At 32.6% G+C, this 26386-nt stretch overlaps 1 protein-coding gene across 4 annotated transcripts; it reads left to right on the plus strand.

Annotated features, from left to right (window-relative positions):
- The first annotated feature begins 1443 nt into the window (after positions 1-1443).
- LOC124360487 (cilia- and flagella-associated protein 298-A) lies at positions 1444-26318 on the plus strand. Of its 4 annotated transcripts, none has more exons than XM_046814158.1 (7): positions 1444-1468; positions 10695-10846; positions 17201-17436; positions 19605-19775; positions 20817-20936; positions 23381-23476; positions 26048-26318. In XM_046814158.1, the coding sequence occupies exons 2-7, from the start codon at positions 10708-10710 to the stop codon at positions 26156-26158; spliced, it is 873 nt and encodes a 290-aa protein (XP_046670114.1). In that variant the 5' UTR covers positions 1444-1468; positions 10695-10707; the 3' UTR covers positions 26159-26318. The 4 variants fall into 4 exon arrangements, with proteins under 4 accessions (XP_046670114.1, XP_046670112.1, XP_046670113.1 ...); XM_046814156.1 differs by lacking the exon at positions 1444-1468 and adding an exon at positions 3234-3570; XM_046814157.1 differs by lacking the exon at positions 1444-1468 and adding an exon at positions 3234-3519.
- Positions 26319-26386: the final 68 nt, after the last annotated feature.

Raw genomic sequence — 26386 nt, forward strand, 5'->3', positions numbered from 1 at the left:
TTTGAAATAAAACACTAATAAATACTTCGTCTGGATTTATTTTTCGCATAGATCCGGCAAACAATATTATCCTTGTATTAAACCGCTTTACTTTAGGACTAATAATCCTAAATTCTGCGTGAAATGCATATACCCGTCATTGATTAATTTATATGGATTTTTTCTATTTTACATGTTTATACATTTATAGATAGATAATTTATTCATTATACCGTTAGACTAGATTTTCTAACCTGACACCTTTTCCAATTAGAGTAGTGTGTTTTTATGCATTTTAATGTTATTAAAGAAAACATTAATTTTACGCCATCAAAAAATGCAGAATTTTTGCAAGGGGACTGCCGGTGGTGGGGGAAGAGGATGTGAGCACCTGCTCGTGTTTCCACGAATAACGTGACAGGAATCAAACTGAAATTACGAAGGCGCTAGGAGTCTTTTTTTAATTCAACACAAAATCTATATGAATACATTAAAAAAAATTAAATAACATTAAATTTTAGATATTATTCTCCAAGGATTAATATTAGGATTAACATGTTTTTAATTATAAAACATATGTAATTATTAATTTTTTCCGTAACATTTTATATATGGTGGAAAAAGTAACTCGCATTTTTCAAAATAAAAATTATGTCAATCTTCCAGGACATATATCACATACTTACTGTAAAAATCTCAAATCTTAATCATCAGCAATTTTCAATTGTGTCTGATTATAAAATAGCCCAAAATGATTACTTCAGATGTCTATAATTCCTGGTGAAGTAATCCAAATATTTTTTTCTTTCTTCTCTGCATTCAAGAAGGGTACATTAAAAGATTATTTCAGTAACATTTTAAAAACATTACTCAACCCAAAATCGATTGCACCACCTTAAATGATCGATTAACTCCACTTATAACCCTTATTGAGTATTTCAAATTTAAAGGCTAAAGTGGCTCATTACTTTCCATTCTTTCAATCGTTGATACCGAAGTTGGAACGGGATCATTAGGTATAAGGTCGTTACTACTTTGTACACTATCTTCAATAATAACGTTTACAGCACACACCCTCACGTACAGACGTGTAACTCTTAATTTTCTTACTAAAATAATTTTTAATACTTTGCCTATTCATAATTTGTAAAAAAGTGTAACAGGTCGGTTATTGGACTGACGAAAAGCAGTATTTCACAATAGTGGTCAGCGAAGAGTAGCAATGTAGGTTAGATGTAACTTCTGTCGCACCAAAGCAAAATAGTCGGTCTGGTCGCAAACACGTCACAGTATTTTTTAAGTTAAGCGAACAAATTTACTGACTGGGTTCGATTTTGTGATTCATTAAATGAAAATGTTAAAAAGTGTTGAGGATTTAGAAAATTGTACCTACTGCTTTATTGATTATTTGCAATGTTCTGCAATAGAGTCTACTCTTTTACAACGTTCTTCAAAAGTTGGATTACAATACACCAACGACAGTTAGTTGGTTAGTTGTAGTTGGATTATATTATCCTAAGTACATAAATAATAGCTGAGATAAGATTAAAAAGAATATGGCAAAATTAAAAAAGGCAAACTTCAACAGGGCAGCTTAACATCTGCGTTGTCCAACGTTAAAGGGTGTCTTTGTCTTTAGACAAAGCGAACCCAATAATGAATAAATGATTTATTTCCTAAAAAAACACAAATATAAGTATCAAGACAAAACCATATGCGTATTACATATGTATACTAACATAATATAAAATTCTATTATGACAAATAAAATATAATTTTATTAGGAAAATAGGGTCCCAAAGGCAAAGCCTGATGAGGGATTCCATCAGATAAGTTTATTTAAATAAAGAGTTCATTTGCGGTTGCAGACACTATAACTATCTATATCTTCTAATCCCATAAATTAATTTATTGTTATAATCTTTATGGCTTAGCAAACAGAATTAACAAAACTTAACCTTACCCTTCGTGAATTTAAAAATAAACAGAATATACTTATTGTAAAGAAAATATATGTTTAAACATCTCCACAAACCGCCAAACCAAAATAACAAATAATAAAGGTTTTATTTTATACACTGAAGCACGCCTATTTTACAGAAACTTAGTACACTATCATATTTACGTGCCACAGTAACATACACTATAAGAGAAAACAAATTACTTATTGGATAATAGTTAACAGATAATCTTCTTGGTAAATATTAAGATCAGCGACTACCGCTCCGATCGCCGTAATTTTTTTGCATTCTAACACAGGTTAACGTAATTTCACCGAAAAAAATAGTCCCGATTATCGCTAACATATAAAAACCAGTTTTACGGCAGTACAATGTTGGCAATACAAAACACATAAATAACAAGATTTTCGACTATCAAACTAAAAACAATGGCCGACCATGGACGTTTTGATGAATTGGCAGTTGCCACGTGACAAACAGGAAGGTTTCCGATTGGCCGTACGGGTCACGTGACCTATAGGACGGCTTCGATTGACCGCCAGACGTACACAAACAAACCCACATGGACAAGGAATAATTAGTGAAGTTATTGACATGGCTTGCGATGGTTCTTGTCACACGCTAAAAAGACCCTAGCTTGCCTATTCAAAATTCAGATCACGCGATGCTTGCCCGCTGCGCAGCGCTTCGCGCTGCTTGCTCTTTTAGAAAAAAAATTAACTCGAGCTTGCAAAGTCCAAGCCCAGATCACGCATGACTGCTTACACACACAACACTCAGACAGAACTAACGCAGGTTTCATTACAGGCAAAAGATAAGCAGCGCGCGTTTATTACTGACAAGATAAGACGAGTTTATACTAGAATTAGTACATGGACTACTACCCTACGAACTAATAACACCAAAAAAACGAATAAATGCATTGTCAGTCAGGTTTTTTTAATTTTATTTTTTCCAAAAATTTTTTTTGGGGGGGGGAGTAAACGGCTACGGCGATAATCGGGACTATTTTTTTCGGTGAAATTACGTTAACCTGTGTTAGAATGCAAAAAATTACGGCGATCGGAGCGGTAGTCGCTGAGCTTAAGATTTACCATCTTCTTTACTACATTTTAATTCACTTCATACCTGTCGGTTTGTTCTGTATTTAATGTAGTAACATTGATCTAGAATAAAGATTGTTACAGACAAATGTAATGTATGTGGTGTAAAGTGTTCATGTGTTAAAATGTTGCCTTGCCTAATGTTTTAGAAAAAAATCAGAAATGTCATCAGACATTTTAGACGACCAAAAGCATACTGTTTCTTTGCACTGTTTTGATTGAACAAATCGTTTATATATTATATGATACAGTGTTCTCAGTTTTATGTAATTTTGTCCTTCTGAGACTTTTTCTTCTCTAACCGTAAACAGTATTACAGCCAAAGAAATTATTTAGAAACAACTTTACTATAACATCGTCCCTAAACACGTTTTTAAACATATATTGTGAACGCGGTTTGTGTTGTTTCCTAGCAACCGATAAATAAATGTCCAATTTCGTTTTAGATTAGTGAAATATTTGTTACTAGATTGTTGGTAGGTTATATTTTCAATTTTGTAGTTTAGTCGGTATCTCGGTTCATTAAGGTAGGCATTCCTAAACGATATAAAATGTATTATGCTTGTAATGAATATTAACAAATTAATAATTTAATTTGGTGTAGTTTATGGAATAAAGATATTGTAGTCAAATTTAATAACTAGTATTCTGACTAACTGCAGCTCATTTACAACATTAATTAGCCAGAAAATTGGAATTTGTATCAAACAGTAGGCTATCTGTTGTTGGTTATAATAGTATCTATTGGGACATTAACCTTCAGTCTGGTAGTCCACATTTTTAATATTGGCGAGGATCGAGGTAAATGAAGAGTTCAGGACACCATCTAAAAGCGTTTAAAATGCTGATCACAATGTAAACTGTATTATTACAGTGAAATTTATTGATGAAAAAACAAACAGAATTGGAAATATTTCAAAGTACTGAAAAATGAATAATAATAACTCGAATTTAACCCAATACCTACTTACATTGACAAACTAATAGGGGAGGGATTTGGATTCTGGATGGAGAAATGAAAAAGGTACGAGAAAGAGGGGTATCAGTAAGGAGCATGAAAGGGCTACCAATTAACAAACATATTCTACAGCAGCTGTACTAAAATAGTCTTAATGGTGGCTGCTGCGTTTCAGTTTTCCCTTTACATGCAATGCCTAACACAGATGCCAGTTTTACGTTTATGAAAAATTATTGATCTGTTTCAACAATAGGAAATAGCTGGTGGTCAGCAGTAATATGGCAACGTTACTTCTAATGTTATCAAAGTATTTTGTTATGGGCTGCTATAATATAAACGGGTAGGGAACGATAAGCGCACCCGGTTTTTTGTATCGAAATTGGCAAACAATATTACTTAATCATAACCATCAATATAATCAATCGATACTGATTAATTATTTTGAACAATTAACTATAATCTATATCAACAGCTGTAAACACTTTCAAATAATACATGTAAGGTAATGTTTCAATTTTACATGAGTAACATTTTATTATTAAAAATGGCAGTCAATTTTAGAAAACTACATGACATTGTTTTGAAAGATGATAAGACATGTTTTTTGTGGCTTCAACATGTTGGACTCATACCGAAAAACACATTGTGTGAAATTTGTGGGAAAGAAACAACTGTAACTTTGAGAGGAGCAAATATGATCATCTTCAGTCTTCCTAATTTTGGTTATAATAATTTGTTTCATCACTGTAAATATTAAATTCATATTTTAATTTAAAACATATGATTGTTATTGAGGACTATAGGTACTTTTATATCGATTGATAGTCTAGAATTTGAGATGCGAATATAGGTATTGATGATTACTTTCTTTGATATAAAAAACCGGGTCCGCTTATCGTACCCTACCCATGAAAACTCACCTACCTAACTAATGAAACTTAATTACCTGATTGTCAGCTCTACCTGAGGGCCAACCGGTCTATCTGTGAGTAAGCCTATGGGTATTTCCATATCAAATCAACACATGGTATAAACATGACCACCTCAGAATTTGATTAAATTTGGTATGGAGGTAGTCCTCATATAGATTAGGAAAATTGTCTATTTTCCCCCCAAATATTTGAAATGGTTTTAAAGTTTAAGTGGTATGGCCATTTAAAGTTTCTCTCAAAATCCACCAAAAAACTGGAATCAACACATTTTGAAATCACCATAGCTTTTCTCCTAATTGAGCCAGAGATATGGGAGTGGTGTAATTTTACTCAGTTTTAAATTATCCTTCTTTTGATGTGTAACACAACATACTTTGTTATAAAACAGGTTTTAGAACAATCAAATTCCAAATTTTAATTTTGATTTTCTCAAAAAGTGCATTATTGACAAATTATAAAAATTTGTATAAATAGTTTAAATATTTTTGGTAAGTGATTCTCGCAATTTCACAATGTGAGGTTAATGTGTTCATAGTTAAGTAAGAATTTATGGAAGCTTGTTTTTGTAAAAATGTCATACTATATGTGGAGAAGGTCAAATTAATTCCAGACAAATTTTTAACTACCCATTCATAGAGTGGGAGAGGAGCTAAAATTTGATCTTCATATGGACATTGTAGGTTTGTTTTTCATCAAGTCTTGTCATTGAACCCCCAACTCTATCACATGGTCTTTTTCCATGGGCAGTAGCAGAAAAATGCATCTCTGCTGTACACCAAAATCCTGCTGAATGTATATCATCAGTTAATACACAAAGTTTTCTTATTTTTTCTTACGCAGCACATCCATTTCAGTAACCACAGACTTGAAGAATCATCTAGATCAGAGTTTCCTGTTTATTATTTATGAGAGTCTCCTTACATTTTTAAGTAAAGTGTATTATAAAATAAAACAATTTAAAACTAAAAAAAAATATTTTGTAAATAACTAAATTGCTGTCTTAGGGGCTACCCTCTTTTAAGTACTCAAATTATAATCTTGATAATCACCATCGTAATAAAATTAAGTAAAGTAAGGATACATTCTATAACATTTTTACAAAACCTTGTAAACACCCTTTTTTTTAATTATTATTTAACTATGAACCCATTAGCCCCCCACTTCGAAATTTTGAGAATCACTTACCAAAAATATAAACTATTCATAGGAATTTTTTCAAAATGTTCAAAAATGCATTTTTTGAGAAAATCAAATTTTTGTATTAGATTATTAAAAAACACTATTTATGACAAAGTTTGTTTGGTTGTAGAGGGTCATTCCACGCTAATTCAACTAGAAAAAAAATAATTTTTTCATCCATATCAGATTTGTATGAAGCTTGGTAGCTTTGTTCTATATGTAAAGTTATGTAAAACTACCAAATTTGGAATTTTTATCTCACTTAGTTTTTCAGTTATGGCACATTAAAATTTGTACGTTTTTTAATTTCCGCACTCTGGATAGTGCCAAACAAAACATGACATAGAAAAGAAAATAATTTCTCATTTCCTCATTTGTCATTCAATCTTTATGGAATTTTCAAGGCAGGTTCCTTGAGTACTAAGGAATTTGAAAAAATTAGTCTAAGTTGAACCTAAAATATAAAAAATTACAATTTTTATTTTTTTTTTATTTTAAAAACACCAACTTGGTTTAACGTTAAATTCAATATCTCAAAAAGTGAATGAGATAACCAAGAAATCTGTTTTTCTTTATTATCTGCATAACTATGGGCCTTAATTTAATAAAACAAACATTCTGTGTATTTTGTTCGTTTATTTCTAAAATGCATTGCAAGTTTCATTATATTAATTACAAGCGATGTAAGGTTCTTTCAATAACAATGAATAGCTTTTTATAGCTTTTAAAGGAAAGATATAAATTGCATTTCAGTATTTGGAAAAGTATATTTAATAGTAAGCAATGTGAATTAAAAATATTTGAGTTCAGATGTGATTTATAGGTTCAGTATTAAAATATAAATGTAATAGAGCAAGAGCCCGCGACGCCCAGGCATTCGTTATTTCATAAAAGTTGACAACTTGTCAGTATACGAGTACTATACAGGTATAAACGTACCTCGAGTATGGAGCCTGGATCGCGGTGGCTTCGACAGGTAACAGGTAGTAAAGGTGAGTGAAATCACAGTTTAAATTCGTAATATTGTAAAGCTCAGTTTTTATACATTTCAACATTAAACAACGATAGAAAGCTGGATGTGCGATGCCGGACACTTAGTATAGTTCCAACCCCCTGCCAGGCACCCCTAAAGTACGATTAATAAAAATAGTACTTTCGTCATATTATAAAACCTGAAATTTATATATGTTATTAGGGGAACTATAAAAAGATGTTTTCTCAGTTCCCAGACACTTTCTATGGTTCCTCCATGCAGCCAGGCACCTCAAAAGTTACTCTAGGTGCGAGCGCGAGAGATATACATACAAGCGGGTGCGAGTGAGATAGTACGTAATGTCTACGGCGATCTTTTACTGCGCATCAGCTGTCTTATACTCCGTTTGTTTGAATACATAGTAGTGTGAACAGTTATGTGTATAATAATATTATATATACAGCTGATGCTCAGTAAAAGATCGCCGTAGACATTACGTACTATCTCACTCGCACCCGCTTTTATGTATATCTCTCGCGCTCGCACCTAGAGTAACTTTTGAGGTGCCTGGCTGCATGGAGGAACCATAGAAAGTGTCTGGGAACTGAGAAAACATCTTTTTATAGTTCCCCTAATAACATATATAAATTTCAGGTTTTATAATATGACGAAAGTACTGTTTTTATTAATCGTACTTTGGGGGTGCCTGGCAGGGGGTTGGAACTATACTAAGTGTCGGGCATCGCACATGCAGCTTTCTATCGTTGTTTAATGTTGAAATGTATAAAAACTGAGCTTTACACTATTAGGAATTTAAACTGTGATTTCACTCACCTTTACTGCCTGTTACCTGCCAAAGACACCGCGACCCAGGCTCCATGCTCAAGGTACGTTTATACCTGTATAGTACTCATATACTGACAAGTTGTCAGCTTTTATGAAATAACGAATGCCTGGGTGTCGCGGGCTCTTAGACTATAATATTTATTTACAAATTAAGTATACCGAAAAATGTCTGTCATTATGCCCATTTAACTGAGAAGATTTGCAAGCTAATGAACAAATATTTTTGTTTGAACATATTTTCAACTAATCTGGTGCACTCTGGTGGGAATTGATAAGTTCTTTCCGTTGAAGTGTGTGGAGACTCAACCACTGCAAGGATGTGTGGAATCGGCACATCACATACATCATCTCATCTGGGCCAGTAAAAAGAAGGGGATGGTCCTGCTGGGTGAAGAAACTTTACTGTTACATCTCCATCTTCTTTGGCAACATTTTTTATTATTCCATAGTATCAGAGATTGTAATATGTACAAGCAATGAAGCAAGAGGGATATAGATTTTCTTTTTTAACATTTAATGTTAATCCTCTTCTCAAGTTGAATGTTAGACTTGGTTTGTCATCGCAACTGACTTGCCTTGCTTCTATAGTTCCAAAACAGTCGAGGGGTCTGTAGTTGTGAAAACTTTTAATACCTGGAAGGGTATATAGATCTTCAAAGCGTTTTTCGAGCTTGCAACGAGTCTGATTACTGAGTCTTCTAAGATGAAGTGGAAATTGATTTTGGCATTATTGAATTCACAAAATTAATAAAAGATAGTAGTGAGTATTTGATTGTCAAGAGGCCTTTGATGACTTGCTTTTCGCGCCAACTGGTTAACAGTTCCTCCAACACCGTTGTGTTCTGTTTTGCCATGGCTTGTAGCGAAGAAAGACCATTCACCTTTAAGAACTGCCCAGCACAACCGTCACTGTAATAATGAACGTCTGTGATGTCAGGAAAATCGTCCTTGACAAATTCTATTAGGGTTTCTTGAATATTATAAACCATACAAACATCATGATTCAAGTCATCAGAAATGATACAGTGGGATGAGACTATTTTTTCCTGGTCAATACACAAATTGATGATTGCTGGATGAACAGTACAGGAGTCTTGAGGTTCAATGGTAACACTGGACCTCATCTTGAATCATAAATGAGTAATTTTCACTAAAATCCATTGATATCAGATGGCTATATTTGACTCACAAGCACCTTTAAGGCTTTTAAAGTAGCTTGACTGGCTTTTGGCAATGTAATAATGAGGGATTAACTTTTCTACTTTGGACGTCAGTTCATCAACAAATTCATCAATAGCTGATGCTTGTGTTACCATCTGCGCCCGATCTGTAGCAACCCATTGCTTGTAATCTATTCTATCATCTTCCTCATAGTTTTCAAACTTGGTTTGTAAGAATTTGGTCAGATTTTATTTATAAAGACATTTTTCACATTGCCTAAACATACAGAATTTTCACACAAAACCAGTTTTTGTAGATCTTGGTAAATCTCTTCTAGATGTGCTGCATATATTAGAAGTATTACATATTGATGGATTGTACATACACAGACAGAGTAAGTTCCACTGGTACCAGCCAGATTCCACAATAGTTTCTTATTAAAAACCTATACTTCCCAAATAAATATTGAAATTTAGTTATAGCAAACCTTTCACTTAAAATCTATAGGTAATTATTGGGATTGAGAGAACCTCACATCACTTGTAAAAAACATATTGAAACTTGCAATGCATTTAAGAAACAGGAACAAAATACACAGAATAATTATTTTACTAAATTAAAGTCCATATCATGCAGATCATTTAGAAAAAAAGATTTCTTGACTATCTCATTCCCTTTTTGAGACACTGATAATTATTTAAAAGTAGTTTAAAATTTTTTTCGATGCGTAGACTTTATACGTGAAGAAGAAGATAGGCTCTAATCCTCTAAACGTAGTGGTTATATTTTTGTAACATTAACGCAGAAACTGTTAAACAGCATAGGCCTAAGGCCTAAAATACAATGTGGATCATGGGATTTCCTTATCTTTCCAGACACTATAATATGCTCTGGTGAGATCGAACAAATTCCAACTACTTTTTCACTTTTATCAACTTAGTCAATAATGGACTGGATAAAACTCTATATCCCTAGTTGTTGTTGATTCTGTACAACGAAAACAATGATTTTTATTAAATAGTTCATTAAGTCCTAACTTAAATGTTTTAAGTTTGTTGTAAGCCACTTGTTCAAATATATTAGAAAACAATGGGAGCAATGAGACTGGTCTGTACCATGTTGGATTTGCCACATTGGGTAAGGATATTAGTTATAAAATTGTCTATACAAATATTTCTATTGTTACCATAATTTCTGTATCCTTCAAAACACAAGTGTCACCAGAATACTGAGATAGGAGACAAACCAATGGTCGTTCAGTGACGAAGACATTCAAACTGTGTTGCATCGTTTTGAAATCAGAAACTCCTAGGCTCTAAAAGAGCTCTGCTTTCTGTACCCAGAAGACGTCCAGTATAACTTAGTTGAATAGGTGTTCAAACTGATTCATTAGGTGCACAATTCAGTGCACCACAATGTTTTAAATAAATAAGGAAGACGTACTTCAAATAAATCATCACCGTACCATAAAATTACTCAAGAAATAAGCTCTTAATAAGTCTTGTTTGATAAAATAAGTTAAGACATACAAAAATTGGATTTTTATTTATTTTGTTTATGAATTAAAAGAGGAAAAAAGCTTAATCAGTTTTGTTTTTGCAGTGGTTGGGTTATCATGGTGAGGTTACTTGTGAAGAAAGGAGATGAAAATCAGTTCCTGTATGAAACAACTGTTAATGAAGCAGTGGATGAGGTGACATTGGCTGTGACTGCTATATACAATGGCAGGCTTAAAATAAGTAGAATATGCTCAGGTTTGTATAATATTTACTGAGTATAAAAGTTTCCAGACGTGGTCCTGGAGAGTCAGGTCCTTCCTTATATGTCCCTTTTATGTTTTAAGATACTTAACATTTTTGTTTTAATGCATATTAACTTAAATTCAATTATCCTGGTAAATAAATGAACTTTTCCTCTGATTTATTTTACAAGGTAGGTTTGACAGACTACATTTTGTGTAAAGGACTCAATGGAGTTGCATGCAAAATTTCAAGTTTATTTCTCAATATTCTCGAGTTATCACCCTGAGTTATAGGTTTGCTAACACTCATACAAATCTCATAGAAAGATATGCACCATCATCAAATTCAATGTTGGCTCTGTGCTAATGAACCAATACAACATAGTATTGAAGGACCCACTAAAATTTAACAAAAGTCTTGCCGACTAATCAAGCAACATAACCTCATTACATGTGATACCATGATGTCATATATGAAAATGATAAGTGACTGTACTTAGTTTGTTTAAAAATGTATAAATTCTATGATTGTTTTATTTCCATTATAGTTAGCCAATCTAAAAATTTTTGCTAATGCTCAGCCAAATCTCAAAAAGTAATATGCACGATCATTGAACTTGATTTTGCTAATATAGAAATGTAGCTTCATGCAAAATTTAAATCTTGTCGATCGGTTTGTTCTCTTGATGTCATAATAATAGACAAAAAAATGAGTATAAAGTTTTTGAAAAAATATTGATGGCCTTAGACAACCTTTTTTATTTATTAAAAGAATTATTTTGCACAAAATTCATATCCCTCTAAATCTTATAGAACAAAACATTCTGAGAAATTCATTAATTCTACCAACTGGATTGCCCTATTTAATAGAATTAGAAATTAAATTATAGTTATTAATTTCATACATATAATTTCATTAACTTTTAAAACTAATTTTTTACTAAATATAGAGATACAACTGTAACTATGACCAACTTGTATGTGATTTTGATAATAGATAAAAACGTAATTATGATCTAATTTAATTGTTCTTAATTACAACTATTCAAAAGTGGGTGAATTTTATAAAATGCTTACAATATTTTATTTGCTACAAATTTTAAGTTACATCTTTATTAACAGTCAATATCTCATATTCTTCAAAAAAATATTTAGTCACTGGAAAGTAGTAAGCAACAGTTTAATAATCCCAAAACTAATTGGGAACCCCCAACCGATGTATGTTTAAATTTTTATGATAAAATTAATATGTATTATTAAGTAAAATACCTATAGTTGAATTTATTTGTTTAAAGCTTTTTGCTCCATATGGAGATATCTAATAAAACACGGTTTAAAAATGAAGTATTATTATTTTGCAAGCTTGGTTACTTAAGATTACAAATTTCTGCAAGATATCATGTGAGTATATTAATATACCAAGTTTGGTTTTAACTGATTAAGAATCCTGTGGTTACACAATATGAAATACTGTTGTATGGTTCGCAGCATTTGTATCAGTTTATAACTTTTAATTTTTACAAGTTATTTATTGAAATCTTACAAGATATAGAAAAACTATTAGAAACGATTTGTAGGTATGGCTTTTACCCAGCTTTAAAGAAAATGTGAACCAGAGTGTGTTAAATGTTAAATTTATTAAAACAAAAACTTTCCTTAATTTATTTTATATCTGAAGAAGACATTTGGTTCATAAAAATCTACCAAAATAAATATGAGACCTTGATTTTCTTCAGTTTACCGGCTAGTTCAAGAGACAAAAGGACTGTGTGGTCAGATTAAAATTAAGCCATAATGCTGATGACTTGTAGTCCAGTGTTATCTGAAGACACAAATTAGACCCAACAAACAAAAGAATTGATCAGCTGGCTCTTATTATTAAAAGCCAAAGTTTTCAGGATGGTTCTCAAAACATCATCCAACATTTTTCTGACATGGAATTTGAAGACACAAATTCGACTCAGAAAACAAAAGAATTGATCAGATGGTTCATAATCTTAAAGCCAAAGTTTCCAGGACATTTTTCAAAACATCCACAATCTTGATGACAAGGAATCATCTTGCTTTACTCCATGACCTCCATGACATTATGCCTACCAATTCACACACCATTGAAGACCACTCATAGAGGTTTTGTCTTGTACTCTCAAAACCCATAAGACATTCTAGTTCCACCAAAATGCTGGCAAAATGGCTTAGCGATATTCGGTGAAGCAATGTGAAACTGTTGCAATTTCAATCAAGCTATCAACAAGACAAACTTATCTGTGATGCTACCAAGATTGAATTTTGTGATTTTGATTAATAAAAATTGTCCTGTTACTAAGTACCTATACTGTAATTAGTAACCCTCTAGAGCAAAGACATATGTAGGATGTAAGAGCTACATGAGATATTGGGATTGCATTCCACTGCTTCCACTGGGGTAATACCAATAAGTCCACCTGCAGCAAAAACCACTCATAACCAGATCACAGAAGGTAGACAAATTTGCCTACCTGCAATGGTTAAACCTGCTGGAATAGGGTTGAATGGCTGGTCAACAATTGGACACCAATGTTCCATCACCACAGTTAACAGGTGGGATTTCTCTGTCTCTAGTCATGCTAAACAACATCTATAGCACAACTCTGCTCTTCTTTCGTGTAACTTTTGCATTTGTGTGTATTCCTTTAATTTTAACATTGTATTACAAGATTCAGCAAGACAATATTGAACCTTTAACCATCCCAAATACTTGTGGGAAAGGTACTGTGTTTAGTGTTTCATGCTCTCTTTGCTATCCAAGAAATTCCTATTAAGTTGATTAAAAAAACCTGAATGCCAATCATGCATAGCTTCTGATAAGAACAGCAGAGTTAGGGTCCCTGTACAAGTACATGCCACTTTAGAGACATTGCTGAAGATGCTATATATGCAGTACATGTTGTGTATGGCTGCACTGAGAGAGGATCTCCAGAGCTATTAGATGATAAAGGAAAAATTAAAAACAGTTTTGTGTGGTAACTGTTCACTCCCTTATTATCAAATGAAACTCCTTGAGAGTCTATACTTGCATAGGAATTCCTGAGGGTGAACCACTCTACTAACCTTGTCTGGGTATGCTTCAAGAATCAAGAATCAAGAATCAAGAATCATTTATTGTTGTCCCACATATGTTGTATGCATTGACAAAGTCAGATAAGGTTTACAATAATGTACTATTACATCAACAGTCAAGAACACCATCTCTATAGAGAAATGCAAATAAATATACAATTAAAAAATAGTCAAAATATATTATTAATTAAAACTTAATGCTAAAATAAATAATAATAAATTAATAATAGAATTAACAAACAACAGATAACAATAAAAACAATAAATAATAAATGTTAAAAATTAAAACATAGCATTATTAAAATTTAAGGTCACTTAAATCATGTAAAAGTATTTCTTCTACTGAATAGAAAGCCTTCTGCTTCAGCCATTTCACAAGACAACTTCTGAAATTCCTTAAAGTAGTGGTAACTGCATCTGGTGCTTTTCATCATGAAGTAAAAAAAGTAACCAATTGTTAGAATAGTATTAAATGTGAATGAAACAAAATTTTCCAATATGGTTTATTTTTTGGATGAGGCCTTTCGAAACTAAAGGTTTCATCATCAGGCGACTCCACAAATATATATCTTCAATAATAAATAGGAAGATATCAAATAAATAAATAAATATATATGTATCGATACATTGTTGTTACTATTTGATGGTTTAATTAAATGAAATAATGATTAAAGTCTGATAGTAGAAAATCTGCAAAATAATAAAAAATTGATAGGATTTGGGAAAAACTGTCAGATGTTTTTTATTGGGAAGGTAGCACTCCAGGCTTATCAGTTTTAATAGAGTTATCTGCTATGCATTGAGGTTGGAAGGGTTACAGGATTTGGTGATTCACTGATGAGCAATTACCATTCTTCTCAGTTGAGAGCTGTTACTTTTAGAGTAGGGGAGACAGACTATTTGAATGTCATAGTCTACCCAAATTTGGTAGATATCAAACCAGATATCCCAATTTTTCAAATTCATTTTGAAGAATACTGCAGTAGGAAACAGGTTTGTCTAGATTTTGAACTTTAAAATAATTGCTATAAGCTGAATGGTTAGGAATACATGCACTTAGGAATATGTAGGCTATGTAATGGTAATTAGGTTTTTCTAGTTTAGGCTTCAAATGTTCTGAAGACGAATAACTATAAAAAGTGTGGCAAAATTCTCTTCTGTTTGTTTATTTGCCTGCGTGTATGTTTTCCACTGGATATCATGAGAACAAGTTGAGCTATGGACTTGAAATTTAATTGTAGCCTAATTATACACAAGTTATCTTGAGAAATATTTCATCTATAGACTAAGTTTTGCGTGAAACTTCGTTTCAACATGAAAGAAAATAAATTCAATGATTATGCATTTCCAGCTATGGGATATTAATCAGTACACTGAAATAAATTACTGAGTGAATGGGTTAATAATATATTTTTTATTTGTAATGTAATAAATGTTCTATGCAAAGTAATATTAGTTTTATTTTAATGATTTAAAAACAGTAGCCAGATTTAAGTTGATTATTTTTTTAAACTAGAGTCATGTATTTGTTTAGTAGTTGGTTTTCTTTGTATTAAATGAAAGAAAGCCATACACCTCTTATTTCACCTCTGTACACATGTACGAGGGGGTACCCAAAAAAAACCGGAGTTATTTTATAAAAATTATATATTATCAAATTTTTTACAATACGACCTTATCTCCTTCAAAATAATCTCCATTACAACTAATACACTTGTCCCAACGGTATTTCCATTGATCAAAACATTTTTTGTAGTCATCTTTAGAAATGGCTGCAAGCTCGAGCTTCGTTTTTTTCTTAACCTCTTCAACGCTGTCAAATCGTTGACCTTTCAAGCCTCTTTTCATGTGTGGAAATAAAAAAAAGTCGCATGGAGCGAGGTCAGGCGAGTAAGGTGCATGGGGCAGCGGAACCATACCGTTTTTGGCTAAAAACTGCCTAACTGAGATGGCTGTGTGTGCCGGTGCGTTTTCGTGGTGGAAGAACCAGTCTCCAGTCTGCCACAAATCGGGTCTTTTCTGGCGAACACTGTTGCGCAATCTTCTTAAAATCTCCAAATAAAATGTTTGGTTGACAGTCTGACCTGGAGGAACAAACTCAGAATGAACAATGCCTTTAGCATCAAAAAAGCAAATCAACATGGTTTTGATGTTTGATTTGACTTGCCGACATTTTTTTGGACGAGGTGAAGATGGCGACTTCCATTGGCTTGACTGTTGCTTCGTTTCTGGGTCATAACCATAGCACCATGACTCATCACCAGTAATTACCTTTTCCAGAAAATTGGGATCATTTTCGAGATGTTCTTTCAGAAGGCGGCAAGTTTCAACTCGATGTGCCTTTTGATGGTCAGTCAGAAGTCGAGGAACAAATTTGGCAGCAACCCTTTTCAGTCCTAAATCTCCTGTTAAAATTTGCTGAACCGAGCTCCAAGTTAACCCACTACTCTCTGATAGTTCCTCAATTGTCTGTCGACGGTCGGTGAGCACAAGTTCATGAATTTTCTCAACATTTTCGTCCGTTCGAGAGGTTGATGGACGTCCAGAACGAGGTTTGTCTTCCATCGACATGTCGCCATTTTTAAATCGAGCGAACCACTCGTAGACCTGAGTTTTCCCCATAGCATCATCTTTGTAAGCTGTATTCAACATTAAAATAGTTTCTGCAGCATTTTTACCAAGTAAAAAACAAAATTTCACAGCTGCACGTTGTTCACTTAAACTTGCCATGACAAAAAACGAAACAAGAACAAAACAGGGTTAGCGAAAACAGTCACTACGAACGAACAGAATGCACTAGGACAACGGAACTGGGGTCACTGAGCTCGCAATGGGTTGTGAGACACACGCCTAGCGGCAGGAATGTGTACTACACGCTGCCGGCTGCCAGCAATACAATTCCGGTTACTTTTGGGTACCCCCTCGTACAAATAAGGAAATTATAAGTTATTATTAAGACTACACTGCCAGAAATTCTCTTTTGTCTTTGGAAGCTGTAAAAATGTTTGTTTGAGTGGTTGTCCTTCTGTATTGTCACAGAATAAAATGAGCTATAGACTTGACATTTATCATGCAACTTCAGCAAAACTTGTTACGCGGCATGTGGTCTGGCGTACTCCTATTTTGTATGAATGACATATTTAATATTCAGTAGTGATTTTTCTGTTGTAAAATTTGAATTCTTGAGTATCTTCATATTGTTCATTTTATGTTGTATAGAATATTTAGGTAAATTATGAGTTTATTAAATTCTGATAAATACTTTCAGAAATGGAAGAACTGAGTAAGCATGGTACAATGCTGCCGCCAGACATGATGGGTCTGACTGATGAACAGGTGGAAGAGTTGAAGTTGAAAGATGACTGGGGGGAGAAGTGTGTCCCCAGTGGTGGCTGGACATTCAACATGGACCCGATTGGCCGCAGGAATGGACACCAGCCTTCAGAGCACATGCAACAAGTTATAACTAAGACAATCAATGAAGCAAAGACTTTGATTTCTAAGGTTATTTTAGAATTTAAACTAAAGTAGATATGTAGATTAACTCATCATACAAAAGTAGATGTATTGTTATGCATGTTCAGTTGTATTAATAAAAAACATTAATGGATATTTATCAAATTGGAACAATACTCTACATTTATTAATGTATGGAATTATCCACCACCTTTATATCTGTTATTGGTATCTATATTATACCAATGATGTTTTCTGAAAAAGGTGAAAAGCTATGAGAAAAATGAGAAATGAAAGGCAAGTGTTCAGTGTCCAGTATGATGACATAGAGATGTGCACTAAAGTGTAAAAGATGCTTAACACGTTGGCTGCAGCAGACACCTTACAGTGCACAATCACGTTGAGAGTAGCCGGTCTCACTCAGTATAGACACGCAGTGAAGGTGTTAAAAATCAATTTTTTTCAGTCACTTAAGCTTCTTTACAGACTGACATGTAACAATTGTCAAATGTAGAAGAAACAAACTATCAAATATGTCTACTGAAAGAACATTATTATTTGCAAAGGTGGATTTAAGTGTATTTTTTTTCATCTTGATATTTTAAAAATGGTAATAGTTATTGCAGAATGCTGTGAAAGAGCATTTAACTAAGTTTTCCATTACCCATTATCTTCTTATGCCCACTTCCAGTTTCAATATTCAGATCGTTAGTTAAGTAAGCACTGAAGAGAATTTGGTATGGAGACTAAATATATATTGATAATATCACAAATAATTGAAATAGAGTTCTCAGTGCAAGTGCTGGCACTTTACCTATTACTGACATAATTTGATCTCTATACCGAATGGGACATAGCTAGATCATGATGACTGAACATTTCTGGTCCTATTAACTATATTAATTGCCCTTAAAACAGTATTTCTCACTATTTCAAAGCAAATTAAACTTAGATATGGCAGGAGATGCATATAACATCTGTGCATTGTGAGAGGATTGGATCATGATATGATGGGTATTAACAGGGTTACTGTTAATGTTTGTAATAAATATTTTGTGATAAGAGTTTTTTTAATTAATGAAACTGAATTTGGTCTATATTTGTTGTATATACTGAAACTTTTAAAACAGAGAGAGGAGTAAGGCAGGGAAGCATATTGTCACCTTTCCTTTTCAATATTATAATGGATGAAATTATTCTAGAAGTACAAGGAAACAGAGGAGCAGAAGAACTTAAGACGATAGCATATGCGGATGACATAATGATATGGGAAAATAGGGAAGAAGAGTTAGAACGAGAGTTGAACAAATGGGCAAAAGTGGCGAAGAAATATGGTTTAGAGATGAACATACAAAAATGTAAAGTAATGAAAGTAGAGAGAAGGGAAGGAAATAACAAAGACGTGTTAGTTGAAGGAAAAAGACTTGAAAAGGTGAAGAATTTCTGTTATTTAGGAAGTATCATAACAGATAGGGGCACAATAAGAGAAGAGATAGGAAACAGAATATGGAAGAGTGGAAAGTTTTTCAATATGGTGAAGAAGATTGTGTGGAGTTGGAACATTGGGAAAGAATCAAAAGTATTGATGTATAAATCTTATTTCCAACCAATTTTATTATATGGAGCAGAGACGTGGACGTGGACTAAAAATGATTTAAGCAGATTGCAAGCTGCAGAAATGAGATTTTTAAGAGGGATAGAGAAGACTACAAGAAGAGATAGAATAAGGAACGAAATAACCAGAGAGAGATTGAAGGTAGTTTCACTGCAAGAGACAATGGAAAGAAGAAGAATACAGTGGATGGGGCATGTGAAGAGGATGGGAGATAATAGAATGCCTAGAATAGCACTGAAGAAGGAGGAAAGAGGAAGAAGACCAAGAGGAAGATGGTAGGACCAAGTGTGGAAAGACATAGAGAGAAGGGGACTACAGAAGATGCAGGTGGAGGAAGAGGAGACCTGGAATGACAGACAAAAGTGGAGGAGGCTGTGTACGACGACCCGTGATAACGGAAACGTCAGATGATGATGATGATGATGATGATGATACTGAAAAAATACATTGTATTGGGTATCATCTCCAATTACAAAAACTAAAACTGTAAGTTGAGATTTAATATAAAATTGTCATAATTTCAGCAAAAAATAGAGTTTGCTAACTGTAACACATTTTATTATCATGGGTCTTACTCCTCACTTTATGTTCAATTGTTTAGAAACAAGTAGATGCTGGAATTTGTGTCACTCAGAAGATGGTTCAGGAATGTTTGGATATGCTGCGGGGAGCAATGATGATAGTTTATCCAATGAATCTTCCACCTCATGATGTCATTCGTCAGGAATTTGACAACACTGAAGACTTGTCTGGAACACAAGCATCACTTGAGGTGGGCTAACTTGATGTAAATAGTACATTTTCATACCATTATTAAAGTGAAACAATTAAACAATTTTTAACAACTACTTTTTAAAAGAATAAAACAAAATATTTTCTATAATTATCTCTTAAAACTTTGATTTTGCTAACTCTTTTGATCACAGATTGTCTTTTTTAAAGGTGTCTACCAAAACTTCCAATATTCATGCAACAAACTGTGTACAATACAAGAAATAACTCACCTAAAAATCTGTTTCATAGTTTTGTTATATCCTTAATAAAAGATGTGTTTTAAAAGCAGGTTTATGGATTAATTAAATCACTTTCTTTAGTAGTCTACTTAAAATAAACAATTTTTATACTAAATTTCATTACTTTATCTCAACAAATCAATGAAATACTAAATAAATATAAATCAATACTTGTTCAAACAGTAAATTAGCTTACTTAAATGCAGTAAAATTAACAGTAAATGTATTACTTAGGAAAAATGCAAATATATTAGCACAAAAGTAGTATGTAACATGCAAAAATGTTATTTACAATATCATAGCATATAATATCATAACTCACATCTTGTCCTTTATAACAATTACTAAACTCAAATCCTTCTTTAACGTAACCCTTCCCACGTGTATTACAGGAGATCTCTCACAGTTAAATTTACTCAAAATGCGTGTGATGGGAAATCTTATAATTTAGGTTTTTTTTGTTATGAATTATAGTTTGTAAAACCGGTGATAGAATGCACGAAAACCGTCTGAGAACAGCTGCGCTTGTTCTTGTTCAGTTATCGATCTGAAACTGGTTTTTGTAGCTACTGACCACCACTTTGGATGTTTTGTGGGGTTTTCCATATGGGAAGAGTGCCAGTGCAGCTGTTGCGACTAGCGTGTAAGTTTGTTCCTGTGTAATGTGACTAATAGGATTTTATTTCTTTGAAATAGTGATACACGGATATATTGTTTTTTTTATTTTATTTATTTCTGTGTTTGTGTATTAAGTGTATGTATATACAATGTTCAATAGTACAAATCTAATACATGTGTAGGTCATAGATCCATCCTTGGCCCAGTTGTGGTTCTCCGGTAAAGAAATGCAACGGGGAAAAAAATTATCAGACTACTTAGGCAAAAATGAGAAGACCAAAGTTATAGTAAAGATTTCAAAGGTAAGATGTATAATGTATGTATTTCCAATGCACGCACAATCAGTAAATAATACTGTACAAGTGGCACATATTTTTTTTCAAGTGGCATTCTTTATATCAAAATGTGCCCAGTTAGTTTTTGGCCATTTCTACTGCAATACGTAAACACCTTCACTGCATGAAGTGTAATGGATAAGGCCACCTACTCATAGTGTATAAAAAATTAATATAATTTAAGTTATGTAAAATAAAACCAACATTAAGCTGGCTTGTCTAGCGTATTTCATAAAATGTTTTGTTTAATTTAAGTTATATTTGTATTTTCAGAAAATTGATGTTTCTGAATGTTTGAAAACACATATTTTGCCACAAGTAACAAGTGTAAGTTTTTATTTGGGTACAGAACCAGTAACATGGGTTACTCCTTCAGTTCAAGCTTTCACCAACAAACAGCATTTTATATTTAACTTAATCACAACATTTAGAACACAAACCATTGCTTAAAACTTTTATTTTTGTGACGCCTTTTGACAGCAAGGCCTCACAAAAATAAAAGTATTAAGTATTGGTTTGTGTTCTAAATGTAGTGATTAAGTTAATAGTAGCCAATACAAGCTCCATCTTCAAGCATTTTATATATTTAATATTTAAATAGTGTTTCCTTTTATTACTTAACATTTCTATATTTCAGTAGAAATACATAAATAGAAACAGTTTACTCTTTCTGCACCAAAAATGCAGCCTCATGACGGAATTAGGATACACTGACTTTGCTAGCAATCTTGTCTTTTTGTAAGCCACAATATTTCTTGTGGAGTTCCTAGTGTTCCAAGCAAAAGTAACCTATTGCTATTGAATGGTAGCAATTGGAAAAAAGCAGCAAAAGACTTTTAAGAGTAATCCTATAGTGTAAGTTATGTTAAAGTTCTTGATAAAAGAAGATGAATCATGAAAATTAATCCTCTAAGTTGGCTCCAGTAGCCATTTGGGATTGAGTCATCAGAAATTGGTTTTCTTGATGTTGGTTTCTTTCACTATGGGCTTTATTTTGTTCAGTCATCTCTTTCAAAATTTTGGAATATTGGTGGAGAAGGTTTTAATATATATTTATGTTATATTATTACATAGCCCCAAAACAGATTTGAAAATACTTGACCATTCAAAGAGGTGGGGCTGAGGGACGCCCGATAAAATAGATATTAGGTCTAAAGTTGTGTATAGGTTATTTGTATACAAGAGAAACTCAAACAATATATAGAGATATTACATTATTATCTGGAAAAAAATGTGAAGTAGTTGTGTGATTTTAACAGCTAGAGTACTGATGATGTATTTAAAATTTACTGAATGATTTTCTTTATGCCTCTCCATATATAAAACAAAATGACAATTCTGTACATACTAATGGATAAAATCAATTAGTCAACATAAAGTTATAATATAGTTAAGCTGTTGCTTTTAAATCTTTCCATCTTCTAAGTAAGAAGTAACCCCTGAATGTGTTGTCTGCCTGCATACTTAAGTCAATATCTCATCAATCGAACTATAAATAAATACATACATACATACATACATATATATATATATACACACACACACACATATATATATATATATAGATATATCGTATTATGTCATCACGTTCATGAATATATCATATATACATACATGAAGGAGGTACAAAATAAAGTATGTAAGCCTTTCACCATGATTGGGCTTACTGATAATGGCTATCAGATCGCTGACTGAGCAGTGTCACCAAGGAGGAGTGGGGAGGGAATTTATGAATTATTCACTTCTGAGTGTTACACATCGCTAACTACAGTAAGTTAGTACAGTATACTACTATTCAATACTCTTCAACAAAGATGTTTCAATTGAAAAATAGAAATAAAAAAATTACTGTATTTAAAATATTTTATACAAATAACAACAAGGCTTGTTAATTTTGTTGGTAGTTTGATGGATTTTAAATTTGTTCTGCACATCATAAAAATTTATAAAATGTATTCACTTCTTTGTTTTCATGAACTACCCATACACGGCATATAAAAATATCACTATAATATTATTTCTCCTTCAACAGGTTTGTTGTCTTGTCAGTATTTTATTTCATTAATCCATTACAACTATAGTTACAAACCAGCTATAGGCTTTTTATTTAATGTAGCTTTCTGTCACAAATATAGATATAAATGAAACTTGTTGAAACCCTCCCTTTAAGTCCAGTGTGGGTTATCTATTTCTTGGCAAACAGTTTATCTGCTATACATATCCTCACCTATCATTTACTTGCTTGTCTTGCTATCACTTCATAACTTGTGCACACGAGTTTGAGGTATGTGTACTCTGGAAGAAACGAGAAGCTTTCTGTGCTAGCCAAAGTTGACATGCATCTACAGTTTAGACTTGGGTTTCATTTCAATTATGATGTGTTTCATTAATAAACTACCCTATTTTGACAGATGGGGCAGGGAGCTCCGGCAAGAGAGCCTGTTATTGGCGAGGAGGAACGCAAGCAGATGATGCTACACCAGTACAGGCGACAGGAGGAGCTGAAGGTTAGATCATCCAGCATTTCCTTGGCATAAATTACATAAACACTGGCTAATTTTCTTAAACTGGACGTTTCTAGTCTAATTGTTTTATCATATCCATATATCAATAAAAACTTAAAAATCTGTGTGTTTGTCCAAAATAATCTTGGTTGTCGTGTCCAAACTGTATTATTTGGATACTAAAGTGGAGGTATGAAATTGGAAAAGTAACTGGTTTAATTTTATTATCGTATATAAAATATACAGTAGAAACTCGATATATCGAACCTCAAGTGGAAACACAAAACTTTGATATATCAAGAATTTTGATATATCAACGCTTTTGTGAGGCAGACTTTGATATATATAGAGGTTTACAATTTATTGTTGATATGTTATTCTTTATATCAAGGTTAAATCTACAGACTTTGATATGTAAAGGGCTCCAAAATAACTACAGTAATAATGCATGTTTGATTATGAATACATTATCGGGAAATGTGTAGTAAAAAATTATATGAAGTATTGTGTATAAATTTAAATTTATTAATTTTAACCAAACGTACAGTGTTACAGTACACTGCAAAATTGAGTTAACGTAAATTCACTTGAATCACGGTAACGTCCGAATCAAACTGAGGGTGGGATGGTGAATCACTACTGTCGACAATAGTAAACAACGAAGTGTCGGTGGTGAGAGTTTAAGCCTCTACATGTAAAATACGGTACTGTACTTCAGTTTGTTATGCTGATAAACTGAAACTTCAATATATATAGAGATTAACAGTAGAAAAAATTGTTGAGAGGTTATTTATGTTAAACCTTTTATATATAGAGTTAAAATTAGCATTCAAGTAATTGGCACATGCAAAAGGGAATACAAAACTTAATTTATCAAGGAATTCGAAATATTAAGGTTCGATATATCAAGGTCCCACTGTACTTATTTGATTATATTCAGATGTATTCTTCTTACAGAAGACAAAAGCTCTTATAGGTAAAGTAAGTAATAAAGACATGGTTAAAAAGGTAATATGACTGGAAGTGGTGAATCACTCACAAAGAGTCCCTAATCCTTTAACTAATAATATAAAAGTTAGTCCATCAAACAAAAAAACTCACTAATGTTCGGGACAATATTGTGATAGTGAGAGTCTTGATTCTTGATTTAGTGAAAATATCTGTTGTATCATTTTTTGGGTGGTATCCTGACTCAGAGAAGATGGTTATCTTGAAAATGTGTGTATCAATCAATAAATCAATAATGTGTTTATTCGCCAGTGTTATTCAAATGTATCATTTTTATTATGCTCTTTATTAATTTAATAGTATGACAAAAGGTAACTTACCTTTCCAATCTTCTTTTAGTTATCTGTCATAAGTCAGATTGTAGAAAGATATAAATAATTTATTTCCTCTGCACACTCAGCAATGATGTTAAAATAGAGTTAAAATAACACACATAAATACACGAAAAAAAAAAATTAATTAAAAACTTTATACTCCATTGATTGGCTGCTGTGTTCAATTACATCACTTCTATGAATTAGTTTACGCTTTAAAAATATGGTCTTTGCGTTAAGAATACTTTTTGTACTGTCAAAAAATTGAATGAGGTAGCACCCATTAATGGACAGTTCTTGGCATCTGTGGAATGCTTGCTAATATGATCAAACTTTTTAGTCTATAAAAGAATTTTGGAAATACTGTTTTTAATGTGTAAATATAAAAATTAAGTTTAGAAACCAAATTGACATAACATTTTTAAAAGCCTCTCGTTGTTCACTTGGAACAAGAAGCTGAGAAGACCTTTCATTGCACATAGTCTTAAAAGGATCTTTTTGCTGCTTCTAGAGTGACGGGATATTCAGAATGTATAAAGTTGAGGGTAAGGGCTACAACCTGTCAAGTTCCCATGTTACATCCACCATGAAGAGATGAAGGGTACAATAAGAGTTATATCACTTGCGAACAAGGGTAGGCTAGAACTGTTCTAATTCAAAACTGTATTCCATTCAAAACGGGCAGTATTCCATTCCCTAGTGTTTAGTCTTGGGACACCTTTTAACACTAAGGGAGCTCCAAAGTACAATTTACAAATCAACAATTTAATCTGACTAAAGGTATTAATAGTAACAATGACGCTGCCTCTTGATTTATGTAGACCTAGCTAAGAGCTTTTGATTATTTAGACAGAACAAAACTATTGCATAAGTTAGAACTGATAGGCTGTCAGGGTTTCTACCATCATGGTTTGCTAGTTATTTATCTAATAGGAAGCAAATAGTTATGGTTTGCGGTGTGAATAGCTTGGAATACTCAATTGACTATTAGTTGGTGCAGAGAAGTGCGTTAAGTCCTATACCTATTATATTAATCTACATTAATAACTTGCCAAATACCAGTGTTGGAGGGAAACTGTACTTATTTGCTAATGACTCTGAAATAGTTTTAAGTAACAGCCATTCAAAATCCCTGCATTATTTTTCCGAGACCCTATATATATATATATATATATATATATATATATATATATATATATATATATATTCATATATTTATATATTTGTTACACCTGATGCATTTTCTTCACAGAAACTTGAGCAAGATGATGATGACAATTATCTTGACTCAGCTTGGGCTGACAGCAAAAGTCTGAAGAGGAATTTCCAAGGTCTGTCAGACATTTCTTGGAGGCCAAAATGAGGGAGATCAAACATTGAATTTATTTTATATTTTCATTGTATTATAATTATTAATCACACTTATTGTTTGGTTTCTAGTTTTTACTGTTGTATATATAGTAATTGATAATACTACACAAACTGTGTTTTTTACAAAAAAATAAATTCTTTCCGTCAAAACATTCAGATTATTTTTATTATCACCTTAAGAGAGATTCTTATAGCTAAGTGTTTAACTTACCTCATTAAG

The sequence above is a fragment of the Homalodisca vitripennis genome, chromosome 4, assembly GCF_021130785.1.
Source record: "Homalodisca vitripennis isolate AUS2020 chromosome 4, UT_GWSS_2.1, whole genome shotgun sequence".
Classification (NCBI taxonomy): Eukaryota; Metazoa; Arthropoda; class Insecta; order Hemiptera; family Cicadellidae; genus Homalodisca; species Homalodisca vitripennis.